The sequence below is a fragment of the Phyllostomus discolor genome, chromosome 7, assembly GCF_004126475.2.
Source record: "Phyllostomus discolor isolate MPI-MPIP mPhyDis1 chromosome 7, mPhyDis1.pri.v3, whole genome shotgun sequence".
In the NCBI taxonomy this organism is placed as follows: domain Eukaryota; kingdom Metazoa; phylum Chordata; class Mammalia; order Chiroptera; family Phyllostomidae; genus Phyllostomus; species Phyllostomus discolor.
Window position 1 is genome coordinate 57,737,593 of NC_040909.2, and position 21,065 is coordinate 57,758,657.

The 21,065-nt window shown below is 43.4% G+C and overlaps 1 protein-coding gene across 5 annotated transcripts in view; it reads right to left on the bottom strand.

Moving 5' to 3' along the window:
- ADAMTS9 (ADAM metallopeptidase with thrombospondin type 1 motif 9) overlaps positions 1 to 21,065 on the bottom strand; it is a 167,637-nt gene that overhangs the window by 14,822 nt on the left and 131,750 nt on the right. For 4 of the 5 annotated variants that reach the window (XM_028518086.2, XM_036030993.1, XM_036030994.1 and 1 more), the window contains 7 exons: positions 10,733 to 10,906; positions 6,955 to 7,149; positions 5,818 to 5,950; positions 5,276 to 5,370; positions 5,067 to 5,161; positions 4,842 to 4,975; positions 2,816 to 2,907 (listed from right to left, as the gene is read on the bottom strand). In XM_028518086.2, coding sequence (XP_028373887.1) covers positions 2,816 to 2,907; positions 4,842 to 4,975; positions 5,067 to 5,161; positions 5,276 to 5,370; positions 5,818 to 5,950; positions 6,955 to 7,149; positions 10,733 to 10,906 — 918 coding nt within the window. The remainder of the gene's footprint in view (positions 1 to 2,815; positions 2,908 to 4,841; positions 4,976 to 5,066; positions 5,162 to 5,275; positions 5,371 to 5,817; positions 5,951 to 6,954; positions 7,150 to 10,732; positions 10,907 to 21,065) is intronic. The other variant, XM_036030995.1, reaches the window with a different exon arrangement.

Here is a 21,065-nt window from a genome sequence, read left to right on the forward strand (position 1 = left end):
CTGAACCGGCTTCTAGCCTGAGGGGCTAGAGGGGTATCCCTCTACCCCCTGACCTGGGTGCCCAGTGTCTGAGTACACTCCATACACAGATCTGCCCTCTCTGGAGCAGAGCTGGTGATACACCTGAATGGAACACACCTTCCTCCTTGCTCTCCTTTTTCCTTTTCTGGTTTGGGGATTTGCATTGTCAGTGAGTGCCCTAGCTGATAATTGGCACTCTGGAAGTTGAGTACTGCCAGAGGAGTAAAGGCCTCATGTCCTGTCTAGCTCTAGTCTGGGACATCTTTGCCCCGAAGGCCTTATCTTCAGAGCCTAAAGGGCAGTACCTTTACCTACTACTTTCTGTTGCTTATTTAAAAGAGAAAACATAATTGAGTCATGCCTACACTGATGACCCAGAAAAGCTTGTAAAGGTGTGCCTTAGACAGAGAGTTTGTTCTCTGCTCAGGCAAAAGTGAACTCTTCAGAAATCTTGCCCGGAAACAGGATTAGCCAGACAGGTATGCCCGCCATTTGTACTCAGTCACCTGAGATCAAATCCAGCCTCTTCTGAGCACCAGCAGCATGGGTTTGGAGAAGTCACCCAAACTCTCTACACCTCAGTATCCCCACCTGTGGACAAGGGGTACCGTCATGCGATACTGCAGGAATTACATGCTATGCTGACTTAGAACTGATGAGCACAGGGCCTACAGCCTAGTGAACACAACCAACACTACTAATACCAGCATCCAAAAAAGGAATAATAATGTAGTCTCCACTATAATCAGGATTTTTTCCCCTTTATTTTTAAAGTATTTTATGCATTTATTTTTAGAGAGAGAGGAAGGGAGGGAAAGAAACCTCAATGTGAGAGAGGAACATTGGTTAGTTGCCTCTTGCATGCGCCCCATCTGGGGACCAAACCCACAACTCAGGCACATGCCCTGAAGGGGAAACAAACCAGTGACCTTTCACTTTGCAGAATGATGACCAACCAAGCCACACTGATCAAGGCTGATGAGGGTTTTTAATAAAGATATTCTGGCTATATTTTCAGGTGAGGGCTTTTGGACGATCCATCCTTATTCATAGATAAATCCCCAAAACAACAGCAATGGGTGAGGAGAAAGAAGCAGACTGTCGAACAGAGAGCATGCGTCTGCTTTGGAGTCTGTGCACTCACTAGGTCAGGGCAGACCATCTGCTCCCAAGCAGCCCAAACAGTCGTCCTGCTTCCCAGGCCTTTCCTGGAAAACTGATGTGAAAAACTCATGCCTTTCATTTATATAGTTGGTGTTCAATAAATGTCTAAGGAGAAGAATTCTTTAAGTACCCAATGTGGTTTGAAGAATGGGCTGGAAAAAAATACAAATTAGCCTCTCACTGGCTTTGGGTTTTTCAATTAGCAATTGCTTCAGTGTCAGGATTTAGCAAATCAATCCATTCATTTGTTTATGAATTATTAAAGCAAATGAATGCAAATTAACTGTATTTGCTTAAGCTTCCTAAAGGATGCGCATGTGGAAAGGAGAGAACCCTGAGACTTGAAAAAGGCGGGACAGGACCAATCGTTAGCTGTTAGAATAAAACCCTTACCTGTGGGTTTTTTTGAAGTCATTAGCTACTCTAAAGAAACTACACTTCAAAAGTTTTCAATTCCTGGGTAATGGAGAAAAGGCCCTTTTTACCATTATGTCCTTTGTTTATTTTCTTTCTCCCCTGAGAACTTCCTTTTCACTTCTCTAAAACATCTAGCAATGCTTTCTAAAGCTTGGGGCTGAGAAAATACTTACTTAAAAGAAAATTCAGATGTGTTTGTCTTTGGATGGTCCCTGTGGTTGGGTGTAAATCTATCCTGAAATTCAGAAGGCATCACCCAATCCCCAGCCTTTCCAAGGTGCACAGGCAGAGTGGGGAATTCCAGACACAGAGTGTAACAACAGCCTTGTGAAGAACTTATGCGAACTAAAGAAAAAATAGGGGCCAAGTTCTGTCCAGAATCACCTAACTCATTGTTCATCCTGACTTCTCACTGCAGAAGATTCTCGCAAAGACTGGTGACTGTCTTACCGAGTTAGCTCAGGCTGAGGGTTACAGCATGTTCCAGAAGGCAAGTTAAAACCTGTCACAGCTCTAAGGAGGCAAGAAGGTATGGAACTACAACATGGGCAGGAAGATTGCCATCAGCTGTGCTGCTGAGGCTCGAATACAGCGGAAGATGCAGTGTTCTTGGCCGGAACACTGCACGTTTTATATACATCTGAAGTCAGGGTTACAGCGTTTCCATATCATGTAATAGTCAGGATTTTTAATGCTGACAGTGGTGTGTTGGAGTCCATTTGTACTAGCTGCTGAGAGCTGACTGTATCTCTCCTCAGCTCCCCATTTAGTGACATAATGTTGATGGCTTGAAATCAGTAAAGCAGGTGGGGGGGAAGATACTTACGCCATGGAAATTGGCAAATGCTACAAAGCAGGGCTGTTTTTTTCTTTTTCTTGGAGAGCCAGTCATTAAACATTTACCAGCATGTCACTGACTTCATAATACTCATTTTATTAGCTACCATCATTTGCTTAACCAAGCCATCCACTACCCAACATCTAATTTGTTTCTAAATTTTCACCATTGTAATAGGCACATTTTGCTAAATGTAGAGGTTTGGCAGGTAGCTGTAATCACTTCCTTAGGAAACACTCCTAGAAGTGGAATTAGACTAGATTAAAGAGCTGTGAGCATTGGAGGAGCCAAGCCGTCTTCCACAGCAGCTGTGCTAAACTGCATTCCCAGAAACAGAAGCCGCCTAGGGTGCCTGGGGGCAGGCTCCCAGCTTACCTGTGGGCACTTGCTGGCGCTGTAGCAGTCCCCAGCGGTGGCAAAAGGCACAGGATGCCCTTCGCTTGTCCTTGCAAACTGCAAGTCAGTGGCTGTGGGGTTTGGAGACAGGTTAAAGGGAGAAGAGAGGGGGCAGTGGGAGAGCAGGGAAGGGACAGGATATTAACAAGGAGAGAGAAGGGAAGAAGAACAGCAAGAGAAATAGTAAGAGGAGTGGGAGAGGAAAAAAAACAAAACAAAGTTATGATTAGTGAGCAAATGGATTCAGATGTGCTCTGGCTTTTTCCTCATTATATATTGTGGCTCTGAGAGCCTCTCCCTGGGTTTTATGCCCTGTATCCTTACAGCAAGGAAGCCAAAAAGGGGGTTCAGGATGGCTTTAGAATCAGTTCCTGGGTAAATAAGTATGTGAACTGCCTTGCTTAAATGCAGTGTAATGGGAAGACTGTGAGCCTCCTGCACGTGGTGTGGCCTCCGAGCCTTCAGGACCTGGGAAGTAAGTCAAAAAGCATTCCAGGGACTTTGGAGTTACTCCCTGAGGCCTCCTCTGTCCTCCCATGGCCCAAGCACTATTATTGCCAAAATGTGGAGCAGCTAGAACCCACATCTTGAAAGTATTAATCGCAGTTTCTCAAGTTTGGGGTTGACTTCTAGTTTTTTTTAAGCCAACAAAAACAATGCTTATATTTTTAACCATCTTTTAGCTCCCGAGACCAGCTCTGCAAATGGGGAAGGGGGACCAGGAGACAGACTGAGGACCCCGCAAGAGCTGTTGCTGGCAGAACTAGAGCCAGAGGCAGACTTTTTTTACCTTTCTGCCTTGTCTTTCTGGAATCTTCTGCAGTTAACCATGTTTTGGTGGGAGGAAGATCTGAGTCCCCCATCCTGCAGGAAAGGGGCCCTGGAAGAAGCTGGGGGGCAGCAGGGAAAGGGGGTGGTGGGGCATTTCTAAGTGAGAAACTGCAGACCCTTTGCCATTAGCCCTAATCCGTCCAGCTAAAAGCAATGAACACTATGTTGGCACAAATCAAGTTTAATGTACCTCAAGAGGAAAGTGATGCAGTATTATGGGTGCAATGTTAATGAAGAAAATTAATTATTCATTATTTCTGTTTTTACCCTGTTCAGGGGAACGTGTTTGGCTATCTGAGCTGTCTTTAACCACTCCTGTGATGAATTCCTCTAACAAAACCGCAGTGCTGGCCAGAGTAGGAAATCAGCCCAGGAGCAGGCCGGTTTAAAAAAAAGGTACCGTATTTTTAGGACTATAAGATACACCAGACCATAAGATGTACCTAGGTTTTAGAGGAGAAAAATAGGGAAAAAAATTTGAAGCAAAAAATGTGGTAAAATACTTAATAACACAAATAACATAATATTTCACCAATGTAAATGTAAACCACGTTTACTAGCCAGGTAAGCTACATTTGGACTATAAGACACACCCCCGTTTTCCTCCCAAATTTGGGGGGGGAAAGTGTGTTATATTCTGAAAAATACAATAATTTTGTGCTCCATTTTTTCTGTGTAAATCAACAATCAAGTAAAATTAGTTTTGTGCCCATCCACATGTGCACACTGTGCTGGTGGGAGCGGGTGGGGAGAGGATGGGCCACGTGCATCTCTCAGTTCTGGGCTTTGTATCTGCTCTTTCTTCTTGCTCAGAAACATCAGCTATGCCCACACAGGTACCATCTGCCTGGCTAACTCCTACTTGGCCTTGAGTACTCAATTTTGGTGTCATATTTTGGGGGTGCTGCTCCGACTCCACCACTGCATTGGGGCCCTTTAATATGCTTACATCTCCTCCATTCATTTATTCATTACACATCTGAGGGAGCACCTGTGCCGGCACTTTCCAGGCTGAGGTACAGCAGGGAACAGAAAGGAGCAAGCCTGACCTCAGGTGGCTTAGAACAGTAGGTCTACTCCCTCTTTGCATCTTGGGCTCCTCGCCCCAGCCTCCACGCTGACTGAATGGAGAGACTAATGAACATATCAACACGTGACATCCCACTGAACCTACTTATTATCTGCATGGTGGTCAGGTCTATTCTGATTTTCTGGAAGCTGGAAAACCCAGCCGCTGTGTAGTCCTTCCGACACTGGCAGTCATCGCGCCGGCTCCCGTTGTAGGGGCATTCAGTGGGGTTGTGCAACCTGCATCACAGAGAGAGCGTTCTGATGAGGGTGGGAAGGTATTTCCAGGGGTCTCCAGGGGCCTGGCTCCTCTGAGCCTGAGCTCTCCTACCTGTACCCATAAACCTCGGAGAAGTTCTCAGAGTCACCACGGACCAGTGTCAGGTACTCCTTGGGGTGGTCAGACTGCATCCCTGCACAGAATATCTGAAAGGCAGACCAGGAAGAACCCATGGGGGTGGCTCAGAAAGGGGAAGATGAGATCCAGGGCCACTCACTCTGAAGACTTTAGAGGAATAAGGCCTGATGTTTGATGTTCACCTTCAGGGGCTTTCCTTTGATGGTCAGAAAATATTCACCATCTTCGGTGGCACCATTCAGTCTTTTTACTTCCTTGCAGTTCTGGGGTAACTCGCCTAGAAAACGTGAGATGCAAAAACCATGTGTGATGCTCCACAGTAGGCTGTGTTTCTTTATGAAGTGAATTAACTGTTCACACTAAAGCTCTTCAGCAAAGGGGGCAATTTCTTTCTTTTCCTTTTTTAAAAAGATTTTATTTATTTATTTTTAGAGAGAGGGAGAGGAAGGGATGGGGGAAAGAGAGAGAGAGAGAGAGAGAGAGAGAGAGAGAGAAAGGAACATTGATTGGTTGCCTCTCACAGGCCCTGAAGCAGGGACCGGGCCACAACACAGGCATGTGCCCTGTGAATCAAACTGGGGACCTTTCAGTTTGCACCACAAACTGAGCCACACCAGTCAGGGCAAGGGGGGAAATTTAAAATAAACTACATTTCCAAAATGAGCAGGTAAACAGAGAAACCCTGTTCTTGCTTCCAAAAGATGGCTCCACTTGGCCAACTTACAGTTATAGATATTATGGCAGGTTTTTCTCTCTTCTGGCTTCAGATCATTGGGACATAAGTGGCTGGGCTGGTCCTCATTGGTTAAACATTGCACAGATCTCTGTCTCACGCCGACGCCACAGGACACTGAGCACTACAAGGCAGAGCAGAGTCAGTGATATGGTCACTGAACCCGGGAGGCCTGGGCTTCTGTGGTGTGGCGCCCCCGGCCTGACGGCCTGTGCAGAGTGTCATTTCAGACCCTCTGTTGCCAAAAACAAACAGCTGACATATTGAGCACTTGCTATGGACCCATGCCTGTGATGAACTTTACATTCCACATGTATACCCACCTACTACTACATACACAGTTCCCTATGTATTCATACATAGGATATATATAATTTAATATTCTCATGTAAGCTTTACAGTAACCCTGAGATAGTACTTCCATTATTCTATTTTTACAGAGGGGAGATTAGGGCTCAAATGTTAAGAAATTTGTTCGAGGTCATGGTAGAGCCAGGATTCAAAAGCTAATGATTTTCAGCTGGTCCTGTATTTTTGCCTGATCACTTTGACACTGAGCACTCAGGGGCCAGGGGCTGTGGAAATCTCCCAGTGCAGCTCCAGTTTAAAATATCCTCACTGTACCCCTAAGGCAATGAAGAATTCCCGATGCAATGCTGAAGGACGAGAATACACAGACTTCTTAGCAAAAGAAGCAACAACTAAAGCTCATTAAGTGACAAAGTGCTAGGTGCTTTTTAATCTTAAATTATGGACAATATATGAAACTTAACATGGGTAATTATAACTAAAGTGCTTTTTCTATATTAACCACTTCCATCTGAATCACAGCCACCCATTTTGCAGATGAGTGAACTGAGACTCAGAAGTTCTGAACTTGACCAAGGTCATTTGACTGGGAAGTGGCCAAACCAGGAATCAGGCAAAGGCTGCCTGGCTTCAGAGTGCATGTGTTAAGCACCTGACCGGCCACACCACCAAAGAAGCCCATTTCGAGTGCTAACGGCTATTTCTCACCATGGTCTCTTCTAGAAGGAGAATGACTCTGGGTAGGTCAGACAGGCCACTTTTAAGACAGGGTTTTGGATCCAAAAGCTTTCCTATTTGATAACTCAGCCATCTACTTACACTTCCCCAGTTGCCCACTCTCCAGGTAGCTGAGATGGGGCACTCTCCCAGGTAGCACGGGTAGACACTGGGGGGCTGTGTGCCCGGGCAGTTGGTGGCAGTTTGGTGGCCATACTCATAATTCTCCTTCCCGGTGTAAATCTCGCTGCAGGAGACAAGCCTTTGCTTGTAGCCCTTTCCGCAGGTTACTGAGCACTGAGGAGAGAGGAGGGAAGAGGCTAAAGCAGGGACTGGGGGCAGCCACAGCACACCCCTACCCCACCTGGCAGGCTGAACCTGACAATGCTGCTGAGGCTCTCAGTGTATGAGCTTGTTGTACTTGGAGCAGCAGCCCCTAGCACACAGGACATAGATGCCCTACATGAGGTGCGCTGCTGCCACCGCCACCTGGGTCTAGTGCTCCCACTGCCCCTCTGCGGTGGGTGGGGCACCTCAAGCCTCTTCTCTGGGGTTCAAGGGCAGAGGGCAGAGGTGGGGGTGGTGAGCTCCAGCTGTCATTGGTTTTATAGCTGCTACAGCCCACGCATTGGCTGACAAATCATGTTTTTCTAAACCTACAATGACCACAACAGAGAACTGACCAAGTGGGATGGAGAGAGAGCCAGAGCCGATCTGAGAAGAGTGTGAAATCCAAGCACTCAGCCAAAAGAGGACCCTGGGACAGTTTCCTTTCCTAGTCAATCTAGTCAATGCCCCCTGCTTTTCCATTTGACTTCTAGCTAATGTCCTTCTCTCTTCCCTCTCTGTGGCTACATATATTGACTAAAATGTTACCTTTCTGCTTCTCTCTCTTCCTCTCTCTCTGTCATTTAGCCTTTTTTGCCATAATTAGAATGCATTTAAAAATACTCAGAGATACAAAAAAGGAGAAGGAACAAATGTCTTATTAGTGTCCCAGCTCCCTTCTGTGATGGGACATCTCATTGGTTATTTACAACTTGTTCAACGTCCCCAGCTAAGTATTTTATATAATATATTATTTAAAAACAAGTCTGAATCACAACGAATTTAGTTTTGATGATATTTTTAGTCAGAGTCATCAGATAACTGGCCATCCCCAGTGCCAGTGCCAGCTAAGGCTCCCCGAGGAGGGAGAGGGAGCCCCAGAGGCAGCGTGCATCTTGTGGTGTGTGCTGCTTTTCTGGGGCGAGGGACCAAAGCTTCCATCAGTTCTTACCTGCCATTAAAAGCCACAGTGTGCTCTTTCCTAACATCTCCTGAGCTGTTACTTTAAGCCACATGGCTTTCCTTTCCTGAAATTTTCCAGGGAGAAGCCTTTTCCTGAAGCCATCCCCCGAGGCAGGGGGGGAACAGGCCCAGCCAGAAGCACGCAGAGCATTCCTTCCAGCTGGCTCAAGACCTGCATACACAATACTGTGGATACATTTCTTCCTTCTTTGGCTGCACTGTTCAAATGCCTGAAGACCCAGCTGACGTCAGGCTGGGGCAGTGAGAGGCTAGTCCGGGGCATTCCACGTGTGGACAGGTGGCTAACAAATGCTCTGTTCTAGCTGTAGGTATTTTAGAGTGTCCACCCAAGCACTGCATGCTGTGACCTCAGTCTGTACAAATTCAAACAGGGCTGTATGTCAGAGAAGGAAGGCAAGTCCTGGGAACTGGACCCCTGCAAAGCAGAAACCGAAGCAGCCTTGTGGCCATTTATGCCGTGATGCAGTGGCAGACAGGCCTTTGCTGATGGAACTGAACCCAAACATGGCCAGGTTTTATTCAGAGGCCTCCATATCTCTGAAAAGAATCTGGAAAGAATATGTGTTACTTCTGGTTTCCTTAATCCATTTCAGACCAGAGGTTAGACATGCAGGAGGCTCGTTTCTGGGGAGGGGAGGGCAGGGAGAGGGGAGGAAAACCTTCCTGTTGATTCTCCCTGCTTTGGGGTCACATGATTGTTTCACCATGAATGTGGCCTACTTTCTAACTGGACAATAACAGTAATGTAAAATGAAACAGTAAGAATGTGGGCTCCCTGTCTCAGTGATACACTCAGGACCAACAGGAAAATGTACCAGCCAGGGCTGAGGGAACCCCTACTTTCCAGTCTGGCCACAGCCACCTGGGATTCAGGTGGGGCTGTGTGCAGACAAGAGTACCAAGAACCCCAGGTGACAGTGCTCTTCTAGAGAGAATTCTGGTCCTGTCCCTTTGGTATCATTTCCCTTACAGGTCCCTTCTCTAGTTCCTTGTATCTGTGGGAGGCCCTGTCTCCAACCCTCGAAACTTTGTACATTTATAGGTTTTTCTAAATCTCTGATACATCTGAGAATTTGCAGATATGTGGTAGGCTGTTTTTTCTTTTCCTTTTTAAAAATTGTCCTCTACATCTCATCTTTTAGGGGTTAAGATTAAGGTTTTATTAAAGCTTATAGTGGTAACATGACTTAAATCTTAGAAAGAAACCAAAACTCTTTTGGCAGAATAATAACAACACACTGAAGACTGGCTAAGGTGATGAAGAGTGTCCCAGGCATGACAGGGGTTTGGCAGCACCCCTGGTCTACCAGATGTCAGGAGCATCCCACCTCCCCAAGTTGTGACAACCCAAAATGTCTCCAGACATTGCCAAATGTCCCCCTGGAGGGGAGAGGAGACAAAACCACTGGAGTAGAGGGAAGGACGGAGAGGCACAGTTAGAAAAAACTTTAGTATACCTTTAGTACAGAAACAATACAATACTCAACACACTCAAACTTGAAGAGACCCAGTGACAGCAAGTACCTTTGCTATGGGCCCAGATGCTTCCCTTTCCCATCTCTAGATTTTTTTGGCAAATGGCAACTGGTTTTGATGTTATAGATCTTTCAGTGTTTGAAAATAATACAATCATGCTATTATTTCTATTGGTGGATAATAATAAAAGTGTCCAGATAGCAACTGTATCTGGAGGTGATAGGGAAAAACGGATACTTGAGGCCCTGGCTGGTGTAGCTCAGTGGATTGAGAGTAGGCCTGTGAACCAAAGGGTCATGGGTTCAGTCCCAGTCAGGGCACATGCCTGGGTTGTGGGCCAGGTCCCCAGTAGGGGACATGTGAGAGGCAACCACACATTGATATTTCTCTCCCTCTCTTTCTCCCTCCCTTCCCCTCTATCTAAAAATAAATTTAAAAAAATCTCTTAAAAAAGATACTTGAGATTCTTCGGGTAATATGGAAAATTATTTTGTTCTTTGGAATCAGAGGTTGTTAAATGGGTAACCCACATCTGGCCCATGAATGTGTTTGGTTTGCCCCCTACAATGTTTCAAATGACCAATCTGAGTCCACAGTTTAACAATAGATCTCACATATAATTCCAGATTTTTGTCCTCTCTTGAAAAGTCAAGTTTGGTAAGACCCAACCTGCATTTCTGCATGGCCTCAGCTGGAGTGGGACAGACCCTATCCCACTACACACCGTATGCTGGTTTGTCTTCTTGACACTGAGACATTTTCTTATACTTAATTCTCTTCAGGCACTGAGAGGCATCTTATGAATTTGCAGCCTCTGTAATAATTTCTTCCTAATCACACCAACAAGACATCAAGGGGAATCACAGAATGAAGAGTTGAGGGGAGCTCAGACTCAGACCACCTGGTGTACCTCCCCTAATATGCACATGTGGGGTTCTGGCCCAGGAAGGAGGAGGGACTTGTTGGAGAACTCAGTGTTCACGGGCAGAACTGGCAGGTGGGCCAAGTCTCCCACATTCCTGCCTTCGTCACTTTGTTTCCCTTAGGTCGTTGTTGACCTGAAAACTACAGTTACAGAATCCCCAGGATGTACCTCCGACCATTCTCCTGTGATCCAGACATATTCGCAGGGTTGCAAACTACAGCTCTCCTGGTCGGCAGGCTGCTTGCTGCTGTCACAGTGCATACCATGAACCTCGCTGCCTTTTTCTTCATCCATACACATCACCCTGCGGTACCTAGAGCCTTCACCACAAGTCTTGGTGCACTATTAAAGACAAACAAAACGAGTGCTGATGTGGAAGAATAATAGAATAATATTCTGTTGTTATATATACTTATCTATGATATGTAGAAAAATAATATCCAGTTGTTATAATTATTTGTTTTCCTGTCTATAGCCCCTTAAGACCCTGAGATCTCTGAGGCCAGCAGTTATCAGAGAACTCAGACTTTTACCCAGCTCCCTGCAATACTGCTCCTGGCACAGTGAGAAGCATTCAGTGAGTAGCTGTCTGGGAAATCGGGAAGGAATGAATGTCAGGTCTGGAAAGGACCTGAAGGTATGTTTACTTCAAATACCCACTCAAACATGGAATCTTTTTAAAATTATGGCCAAATGGTTGTCAAACTCTTATTTTCTCCTTTCCCTGACTCAACAGATGACTAAACATCTCTCGAGTCAAGAAAGTTATTACTTGTCCAAGTGGCCCATTTCATCTTACAACAGAAATAAATATATCTTTGCAGATTCCAGTGTCTTATTTTAGTGGCTGAATACAGAGCAGCATGAAGGACAAGTTTCATTTCTCACCAATGATTCCTCCTTAGGGACTGAAGGAGAGCTTTTCCTGTGGCCCCTACAGCCCTTTCTTCTCTATGTGAATGGCTCTCATCCTCAGTCATTCAGCCAATGTTCACCAAGTTTCTAATAAGTGTCAGGCCCTGGGGTGGGTCCTGGGTGAACAAGAGTGTACACAATGGCATAGGCCCTGCTCTTGGAGAGGACTGTGTATTTCAGTAACAAAAACAAACAGTAAAGACTGAGAGAGTTAGGGAGTGAGGGTTAGTAGTTGCTCTGATTTCCATTTTTCAGATGAAGAAAGTGGGGCTGTAGTGAGCCTGAGTAACTTGTCCCAGGTCATACATCTCTTTATGGGGTAGAAGGGACTGATATTTTTATTCCCATGAACCAAGTGAGGAAAACAGAGAATCTGGTAAGTTTTGTCCTAGGATAACCTATCTTCATGCTGTCCACTTGAGTTTCAGAGTCAATTTAACTCAAAATTCTTTTTTTGAGAAAATTGCACAGGTACATGCATGCACACAAAAGAATGAAACTAGACCACCTTATTACACCAGGTACAAAAATAAACTCAAAGTGGATTAAAGACTTAAGTGTAACACTCCAAACCATAAAGCTCCCAGGAGAAAATATAGGCAGTAAAATCTCTGACATTTCTCTTAGCAATATTTTTTTCTGATATATTTCTTTGGGCAAGAGAAACAAAAGAAAAAAATAAACAACTGGGATTACATCAGACTAAAATGTTTTTACATGGCAAAGGAAACCACCAACAAAGTAAAAAGACAACCTATGGAATGGGAGAAGATGTTTGCCAATGAAACATATGATAAGGGGTTAATATCTGAAATTTATAAAGAACTCATACAACTCAACAACAAAATACCAAGCAATCCAATTAAAAATTGAGCAGAGGACCTGAACAGACACTTCTCTAACAATGGCCAATAGTTATATGAAAAGAGGCTCAATGTCACTAATCATCAGAGAGATGCAAATGAAAACCACAATGAGATATCACCTCACACCTGTCAGAATGGCTATTATTAATAAATCCACACACAACAAGTGTTGGTGAGGATGTGGAGAAAGGGGAATCCTTCTGCACTGTTGGTGGGAATACAGACTGGTGCAGCCATTGTGAAAAGCAATGTGGAGGATCCTCAAAAATGAAAAGTGGCACTGTTTATGACTGATTCCATTTCTGGGTATATATTCAAAGAAACTCAAAACACTAATTTGAAAGGATATATGCACCCCTATGTTCATTGCAGTGTTATTTACAATAGTCAAAATATGGAAGAAACCCAAGCTCCCATCAAGAGACAAGTGGATAAAAAAAGTGGTGATACATATATACAAAAAATTTTACTCAGCCATAAAAAGAATGAAATCTTACCATTTGTCCAAATTCTTTTTTTAAGAGTTTTGTGGAATAGAACATCCATTTCTTTTTTTTAAAGATTTTATTTATTTATTTTTAGAGTGGGAAGAGAGGGAGACAGAGAGAGAGAGAGAAACATCAATGTGCGGTTGCTGGGGGTTATAGCCTGCAACCCAGGCATGTACCCTGGCTGGGAATTGAACCTGCGACACTTTGGTTCGCAGCCCCCGCTCAATCCACTGAGCTATGCCAACCAGGGCAAAATCTTACCATTTGTGACAGTATGGATGGGCCTAGAGGTTATTATGCTTAGTGCAATAAGTCAGTCAGAGAAAGATACCATATTTCACTTACATGTGGAATCTTGAGAACAAAATAAACAAACAAACAAAACTGAAACAGACTCATAGATACAGAGAACAGACAGATGGTTGCCAGATGGGAGGGGTGGTGGGGGGACTGGGTGGAAGATACAAAGGGATTAATAAGTACTAATTGGTGCAAAATAGTCATGAGGAATGTAAAGTACAGCATAAAGAATACAGTCAATAATGTTGTAATAACTATGTGTGGTGCCAGATGGGAACTGGAAATATCAAAAGGCACACTCTGTAAAGTATATAATTGTCTAACCACTATGTGTACACCTGAAACTAATACAAAATAATATCAGTATAAACTGTAATTGAAAAATAAAATTAAAAAAATTCTTTCCTGAGATGCTTCTTGTTTTTCTTGACCCGTTAAGCAGTCACTCTCCATCCCCATCCTCCCAGCCCCTGGCAACCACCTCTCTGCTTTCTGTCTCTATGAATTTGCCTATTCTGGGTATTTCATATGAGTGGCATTATCCAGTGTGTGTCCTTTTGTGACTGGCTTGTTTCATTTCACATAATGTTTTCAAGGTTCTTCCATGTTAAGCATGTATCTTGTCTATGGCTAAATAATAGTCCATTGTATGGATGTACCACATTTTTTCAAATGTCGATGGACATGTGAGTTGTTTCCTTCTTTTGACTACGGTGAGTAGTGCTGCTGTGGACATTCATGTACAAGGTTTAAAGCCTGATTTCAGTTCTTTTGGGTGCATCCCCAGGAGTGGAAATGCTGGGTCACATTGTATTCCTGTCTTTTGTGAGCCACTTTGTTTTACAAGAAGTAGAAGGGATATATAGTACATCCTGGCAGTCCCTTATCATTTATAAACTTGACTCAAAATTTACTTTTCCTGCTTGGAAGAAAACTTCAATATCTAAAATGTGAAGTTATATGCAGTTTTTCTGGGGCACAAACATGAATCAAAAGCACTATAAGATGAGCACAAGGGAGCAGATCCCTCCCAAGCAGTGCAGGAGACTGGCTGGGTCTGGTTTCGAGCTCAATCCCAGCTCAATGGTTTTTGGGTTTTCTGTGCCCCTGGAGGATGCTGGGAATGACTGTGAAGTAATAACATTTTTATTTCTTCATTTTAAAAATGCCACGTACATTAAGGAGCTACTGAATGTTACAAAACAAACAAAACATGGTTAATCTGTGCTGTGTAGATATATGCAGAAGAAATACATAACTCCCCTTAGAAAAAGGAATTCCTTCGAAACTAGGTGACTCAGAAGATCATGATGGAGCAGACAACCTGGATTAACCCTTCCAGTGTCCTGTCATTTTCACTGACTCACAGGGCTTTCATCTGTGTCAGTGAGTAACTGGTTAGAGCAGAAATGCAAGGATTACTAAATACTTTCTGCTTGATAAGTGTCTCTCTCTAGGGTTTGGAGAATATTTAATTACTTTAAATACTCTTTTGCCAATGGTAGAAAAGGGAGTTGGGAAACTTTACCTGGTGTAAAAAATATCCAAACCTGTAGAAAAATGTTATGAGTTTATTTGAGTTAAATTGATGTCAATTGCCAGGAAGTAAAATCTCAAAGGATTGAGAAAATGCTCTGAAGAATGTCAATTTTGCATCTTATTCTATACTTTAGAATCAGAGATGTAAGGGGGTTACATGAAATCCATTGGTGATCAATTAAGGTGGTGGGAGAAAACCAAGTGGGGCAATCTCTGAGATTGGATAAAAAGTAAAATGGAGAGACACATACTTCTTTTACATAGATAGTACAGGATAGATAATAATTAACATTTACAGCTCATTGAGATGGTATTCAGGGAAACAGGGTAACAATGAGGGGTTCTTGCCGTCTCTGCTCAGTGCAGAGGTTGTGGCCTGAGGGGTCTGGAAAAGGAGATTACCCTGATATTTCAAAGGTATGTTATCTTAGATGCAAAAGGACAGCAGACAGGCTCACTTAAGTAAACACTGACCTTTGTCAGGGAAGCTACAGGCCTAGGACGTGACTACCCTCATGACCTGCTTGTACTCAGAAATTTTTATGTTCAAACCATTGTATGTTGTTATTTTAGGTCTCTGAATTTGTAGGACCCACCCCCCTGGCCTCCCTTGAGCTTGTCAGGTTTAGTATGTGGACTTTTTAGTCCACAATTGAGTATAACTTTTAGAAAAATAGAAATAAGTGACTGACAATGCTCAGTGCTTTGAATTAGTCAACAGAAGCTCTAAAATTATACAGCAAGTCTTTTCTCCTGGAGTCCTACATCTGAACTAGAGCATGAGCCTGGGTAACCAGGAAAAAAGCCTAGTCCCATGCTTTGGATTTTATCAGTCTTTGGTAATATCACTTCCCCCTGTGATTTATGAACTCTTTCCTTTCTCCTAGAAAATGATCTAGAAATGCCCTGAAAAACAGCTGGAGAGATCAACTATCCTCATTTTAATTATAACAGATTTTCTAAATTTTATTACAGCTAGGAAAAAGTATACCAAGTGTCTAAGTTATGCCACCAGCCTTCTGGAACTCCAGCCACACTGTGATTCAAAAAACAAATAACCACAGCACTGGGCTGAACTGGGTAGCTGGCCTATAGTTTCATAGGCTACATGAGCCTTTAAATGTGCTGAAATTAGCAGGAGCAGGGTGGGGGATAACTTTCCAAATTTGAGGGTAAGACCTAAAATAAACATTTAATGTACTATTTTATTTAGCTAGGTAGGTTGGCCACAGGGTAAACGCGTAAAAAGAGTTATTTGAGAAATGGTCTTTCCTTTAGTCAAAGATTGCAATCAAGCTGCTGTATACTCTTTTGGTGAGATTCCCTAACCATTGTGGCGGTAAGGGGTGAAAATCACTTCATATTCATGTTTTCTACCTTTTAAGGTTGTTGCTTTTCTCTACCAGTGAAAGAATCTGTTGTGTCGTTTCCAGGGCCAGCTACCATTGTCAGGGGGTATGAGCACAGACAAGTCACAGGACAAATGCAGAACCTAACAGCACCATATTCTGTGTGCTGTGCAAAGGTTTCTGTGTTAAGGAACAGTGTTGATAGTCAGTTTATCTAACATGGCTCTACATTAAAGGAAAAGTGCTCTTTAAGTTACCAATAGTTTCTATTCTCAAAGCTCATGTTACAGTCAGAAATGTGAATTTCTGAACACCTTTGCACACTTTTACCACAAAATAGTTTATTTTGCATAGGAAAAAGGCAGACACAATACTGTGGAGACATTTCATAACTTTAAAGTCATTTGAACTTTCAGCCAGTACTTTCAACTGGCCAAGTTCTGTGCTGCGTGTTTGGGGACAGCCCTGACATCCTCTTACTCCCCTTCTCTCTCAATTAGGACATCCAGGGTGGCTACTTCTCCCAGTTTGGGGTCCCTGTGTCAAGATAACAGGTGAACTGGTGGCCCTTGGCTTTAATGTTTAGTGTGTTTTATGTGGCTGTGTGAGCAGACATGAGTTCACAACAGTGATTGTGACGGAGGAAGGAGCCATCAAAGTCTTCTGCAACTGTGACAGCAGAAGAGGACAAGGGGTGGGAGTTCCCACAGTGCTGAAAGGGATGCTGCATAGCAGGGGACAAGGAGGAGGAGTGCAGAGATTGGTGAGTGAATCAGGCAAGAAGGAGATGGCTGCCAGCTCAGGAGGGGCTCCGCATGCATGGAGGCTAGAGGTGAAGGTCAAGGGGAAGTGGGGCCAGGATGATGACGGCAGTTTGGGGTTGTTACAGTCTTCAGTCTGAGACAGGAATTCCAGAAGGTGGGCAGAGGTCAGGTCTTGAAGGGGCTTGTAAACCTCCTACACTGTTCCAAAGAAAATCCAAACCCTTTCCCTGGCCTACAGGGGACATCATAACCAGCCATGCATGCAGTCCCACCTCATATCAGCATCTCGTCCCCACTCCCTCTGCTCAGCCCATGCTCTGCTTTTCTATGCAATGGCACTGGGCTCTGTTCTGCCTCTTCCTTCGACGTGGAATCACCTTCTCTTGCCCTTTGCCCCCTGACCACCCTAGAGAGGTAGGCCTGACCTGTTATTCTCTGTCTCTCTCTCAGAATCTAGTTTCTTTCCCATCACAGCACTTTTCACAATCGGCAATTTCATGTAACATGTTTGTTTGCTTGTTTTCTCTGTCAACCCCACCATGGCAATTCCATGATCTCTTCTGCATCCCTGATGCAAACCTACTACCTGGCGATGAGCAGGTGTTGTGGGTACTTGATAAAGATTTGTTGAGGCCCTGGCTGGCATGGCTCAGTGGATTGAGCGCAGGCTGAGAACCGAAGTGTCACAGGTTCGATTCTAGTCAGGGTACATGCCTGGGTTGCAGGCCATGACCCCCAGCAACTGCACATTAATGTTTCTCTCTCTTTCTCTATCACCCTCCCTTCCCACTCTAAAAATAAATAAATAAAATCTTTAAAAAAAAGATTTGTTGAATGAATAAAAGAGTTAGTATCTGGCTCTTGTACATACATCAAAACCTGATCACTCCTATTGGAAACTTGATAAAATCTTTATATCATCTGACAGAGGACTTGCTGCTCATTTCTAACTTTTCTGTGTCAAGAAGATAAACTTGGAGATCACTCCACAGCTGATGTCAATAAAAGTTCTTAGAATCCAAATATGTATGAGTGACCCAAGCCCCTGCCCTAGGCCAAACAGCTGTGGGGCAGGCAGCTCTGCAAAGGCCAGACATATCCGAGCACAGCTTGTCCATGGCACTGTGTCAAGGAAATAAAACAGCTGTACTTTTAAGAAAACAGAGTTTGTTTGACTGTTCTAAAAGACATTCTAAAGATTTAAAGAAGAAAGGCTATCAATTACCAGACATTGTTCTTTAATGTCTCCCTGTCTCCCTTCCTCCCTCCCTCCCTTCTTTCTTTCCTTCCTTCCTTCCTTCCTTCCTTCCTTCCTTCCTTCCTTCCTTCCTTCCTTCCTTCCTTCCTTCCTTCTTTCCTCCCAACTCTCTTTTTGTTCCTCCATTCATTTTATTCATTCAACAAGTGCCTTCAATGCTCTGGTGATGTGCTGAATGCTGGGGAAAACTAAGTCAATAGGCTTTCTGACCCCTAACAGCAGATAACACAGATAAGGAAAGCAGGCAACAATAATTTAGACTGGACCTGCTAAAGCAGAGTATTTTCAAGGGGCAGTAAGAGCTAGTAGAGGGTCATCTCAGACAGTCACTAGTGTGGAGGAGTGATCACCATGGGCTCCTGAGAAAAAGTGATGTCTTGGCTGAGCCTTGAAGGATGCACATGGGTGACTGAAGTAAGGGAAAGAGCAGGGCAGCCTTATGATATAGAGTTCCTGGGGAGGAGACAGAGAGTATTCCAGGTAAAGATTAAAAAAGAAAAAAGAAAACTTGCAAGTCCTGGGAAATTTATTTATTAGTGCTAAGAGATGCATAAGCTACATACTCACAGTTCAAATTTGACAGAAAGCCCTCTGCAGCTATAAGAAAAACTTTAAGTCAAATTATAATACTATTAATAAGTAAATCCTTTATGATTTTATAATCATAAAGAAATTTTAAAAGTATTTGTTTTTCTTTTTTTAAATTCTAACAACCTCATGAGCATTATAAGGCTAAAGTGAGTAAAACTGATCACCCAGAGGCCAAGTGTCTAGCCTAAAGTTGGCAGGTGATATTAAAAGCCCATCATTGTGATAATGGAGGCTAAGCTGAAGTGCTGGTCATCATCTGAACTCTCCACCAAGGCTACTATACTGAAGAGAAGCAGCAATGAAGGAAGATCTAAAATGTACAGAACCCTCTCACTTATTCTCAATCTTCAGCACAACCCTTCAATCCCTTCAACAGAGTCTGCCATATAATCCCCATTTAGCAGATGAACTAACTGGAGACCAGAAATAAGAAGTTGATTTCTAGCCCTGGCTGGCGTTGCTCAGTGGATTGAGTGCCAGCCTGCTAACCAAAGGGTTGCTAGTTCAATTCCGAGTCAGGGTACATGCCTGGGTTGCAGGCCAGGTTCTCAGTAGGGGGTGCACGTGAGGCAAGCACACATTGAAGTTTCTCTCCCCCTCTTTCTCCCTCCCTTGCCCTCTCTCTAAAAATAAATAAATAAATAAAATCTTAAAAAAAAAAGAAGTCGATTTCTCAGAGCAGCACATGGAATGATCTTTTGTTAACAATGTGATACTTCCAGGACATAAACAAAATGAGACACTAATGTCTGGATAGAGCATTTTTTCTCTTCTCCAATTATTTTGCCCTACATCTGAAAGTCCAGGTGCTACACTGTGCTGCCATGAAGGCACACTGATGTCCCTTCTGTCTACATAGCCAAAAGGCCTCACAATAAACAAAAGTGGTCCACTGAAGTGCTCCAACATCATCGAGACCCCCCTCTATCCAGTTCAACCACATGGCTTAAGGTCTAATTATCAACCAACTGGACCAAGAATTTTATTTTTAGAAGCAGGTGGGGGTGGTCACCCAGTCAAGGGAATTCTACTTCGATGCCAACTCTGCAGTAAGAGGCTGGAAAAACCATCAAGAGGGGAATAAAATTATTCAACTTAGACAACCAAAAGGTAGGGGAATATAAAGATTCAGAGCATGTGTTCCACAGGTCCGGATGCTGGGCTTTGAATCCCAGCCTTATTACCTGGTAGATGCATGAACTTGGATGAAATAACCTATCTAATCCTCAAGTTTCCTCATCTTTAAGTGAGGATAGAAATTTAATTACTATATTAGAGACTTATGGAAAAGGCTAAATGAGGTTCTCCACATAGTGCTCAGTCTATAGCTTAATAAATGATAAGATGTATGATTTTTAAAATCATCATCAGTAGTAGGGCCATTGTGCTATACAGCTCTAGTGGGTACCTCTACCATTGCAGCCTATGGAAACAGCACCTCCGGAGCTGTGCAGTACACAGCAAGGGTGGTTGTATAAAATATGTTGATGATGCTATTGTACATATGCAGAACTTGTACTTCTCAAGGTGGATGTGTGGATTATTTCTCAAAAAGAGGAGGGTGCCATTTGCTACATGCCTTGCATTAAATGCATCTTGTCAGCAAATAGGCGAGTTTCAATAGTAGACAAAGGGAAGGAAAAGAAGACTGTACACTCAAAAAGCAAACAAGAGCTCTGATGGTTGCCAAGGACTACTAAGAGGAAGATGACTTCCTGTAAAGGGGTGGGCTGGGGAAACCTCCCATTCGGTGGGCTCTGAGGCTGTGCCTTGGTGTGCTCACTTACATCAAGTCAATGCCTGCCCCAACTAGGTACCAGGTTAAATGTAGCAGAGTGAGTGGGTGAGAGAGGAGGTGGGAGGAAGAAAGAAGGTGAAAGCCCAAAGGAAAGAGATGACTGCCAACAATGGAACCATTAGTGGGGGGAGGGGAGGGGAAGGGAAGGACGGGGCTGGAAGGCTAGGTCCCCACACATTTGAAGCCTATAGTTCTTAAAAAAATCCCATTTAAAATTGCATCAAAAAATAAAACTAAGAATAAATTTATTCAAGAAAGTGAAAGATCAGTACACTGAAAACTGTAAGACACTGACAAAAGAAACTGAAGGAAACACAAATAAATGAAAAGATATTCTATTCTCATGAACTGGAAGAATTAATATTGTTCAAATGTCTACACTACAGATTCCATGCAATTTTATCAAAATTATAAAAGGTGTTTTTCACAGAAATTTTAAAAAATCCTAAAATTTGTATGGAAATTGACCCACAAAAGACCCCCAAATTACCAAAGCAATCTTGACAAAGAAGAACAAAGCTGGAGGCATCACACTCCCTGATTTCAACCTACAATACAAAGCTATAGTAATCAAAACAGTATGTTACTGGCATAAAAATAACACACATATCAATGGAATAGAATAGAGTC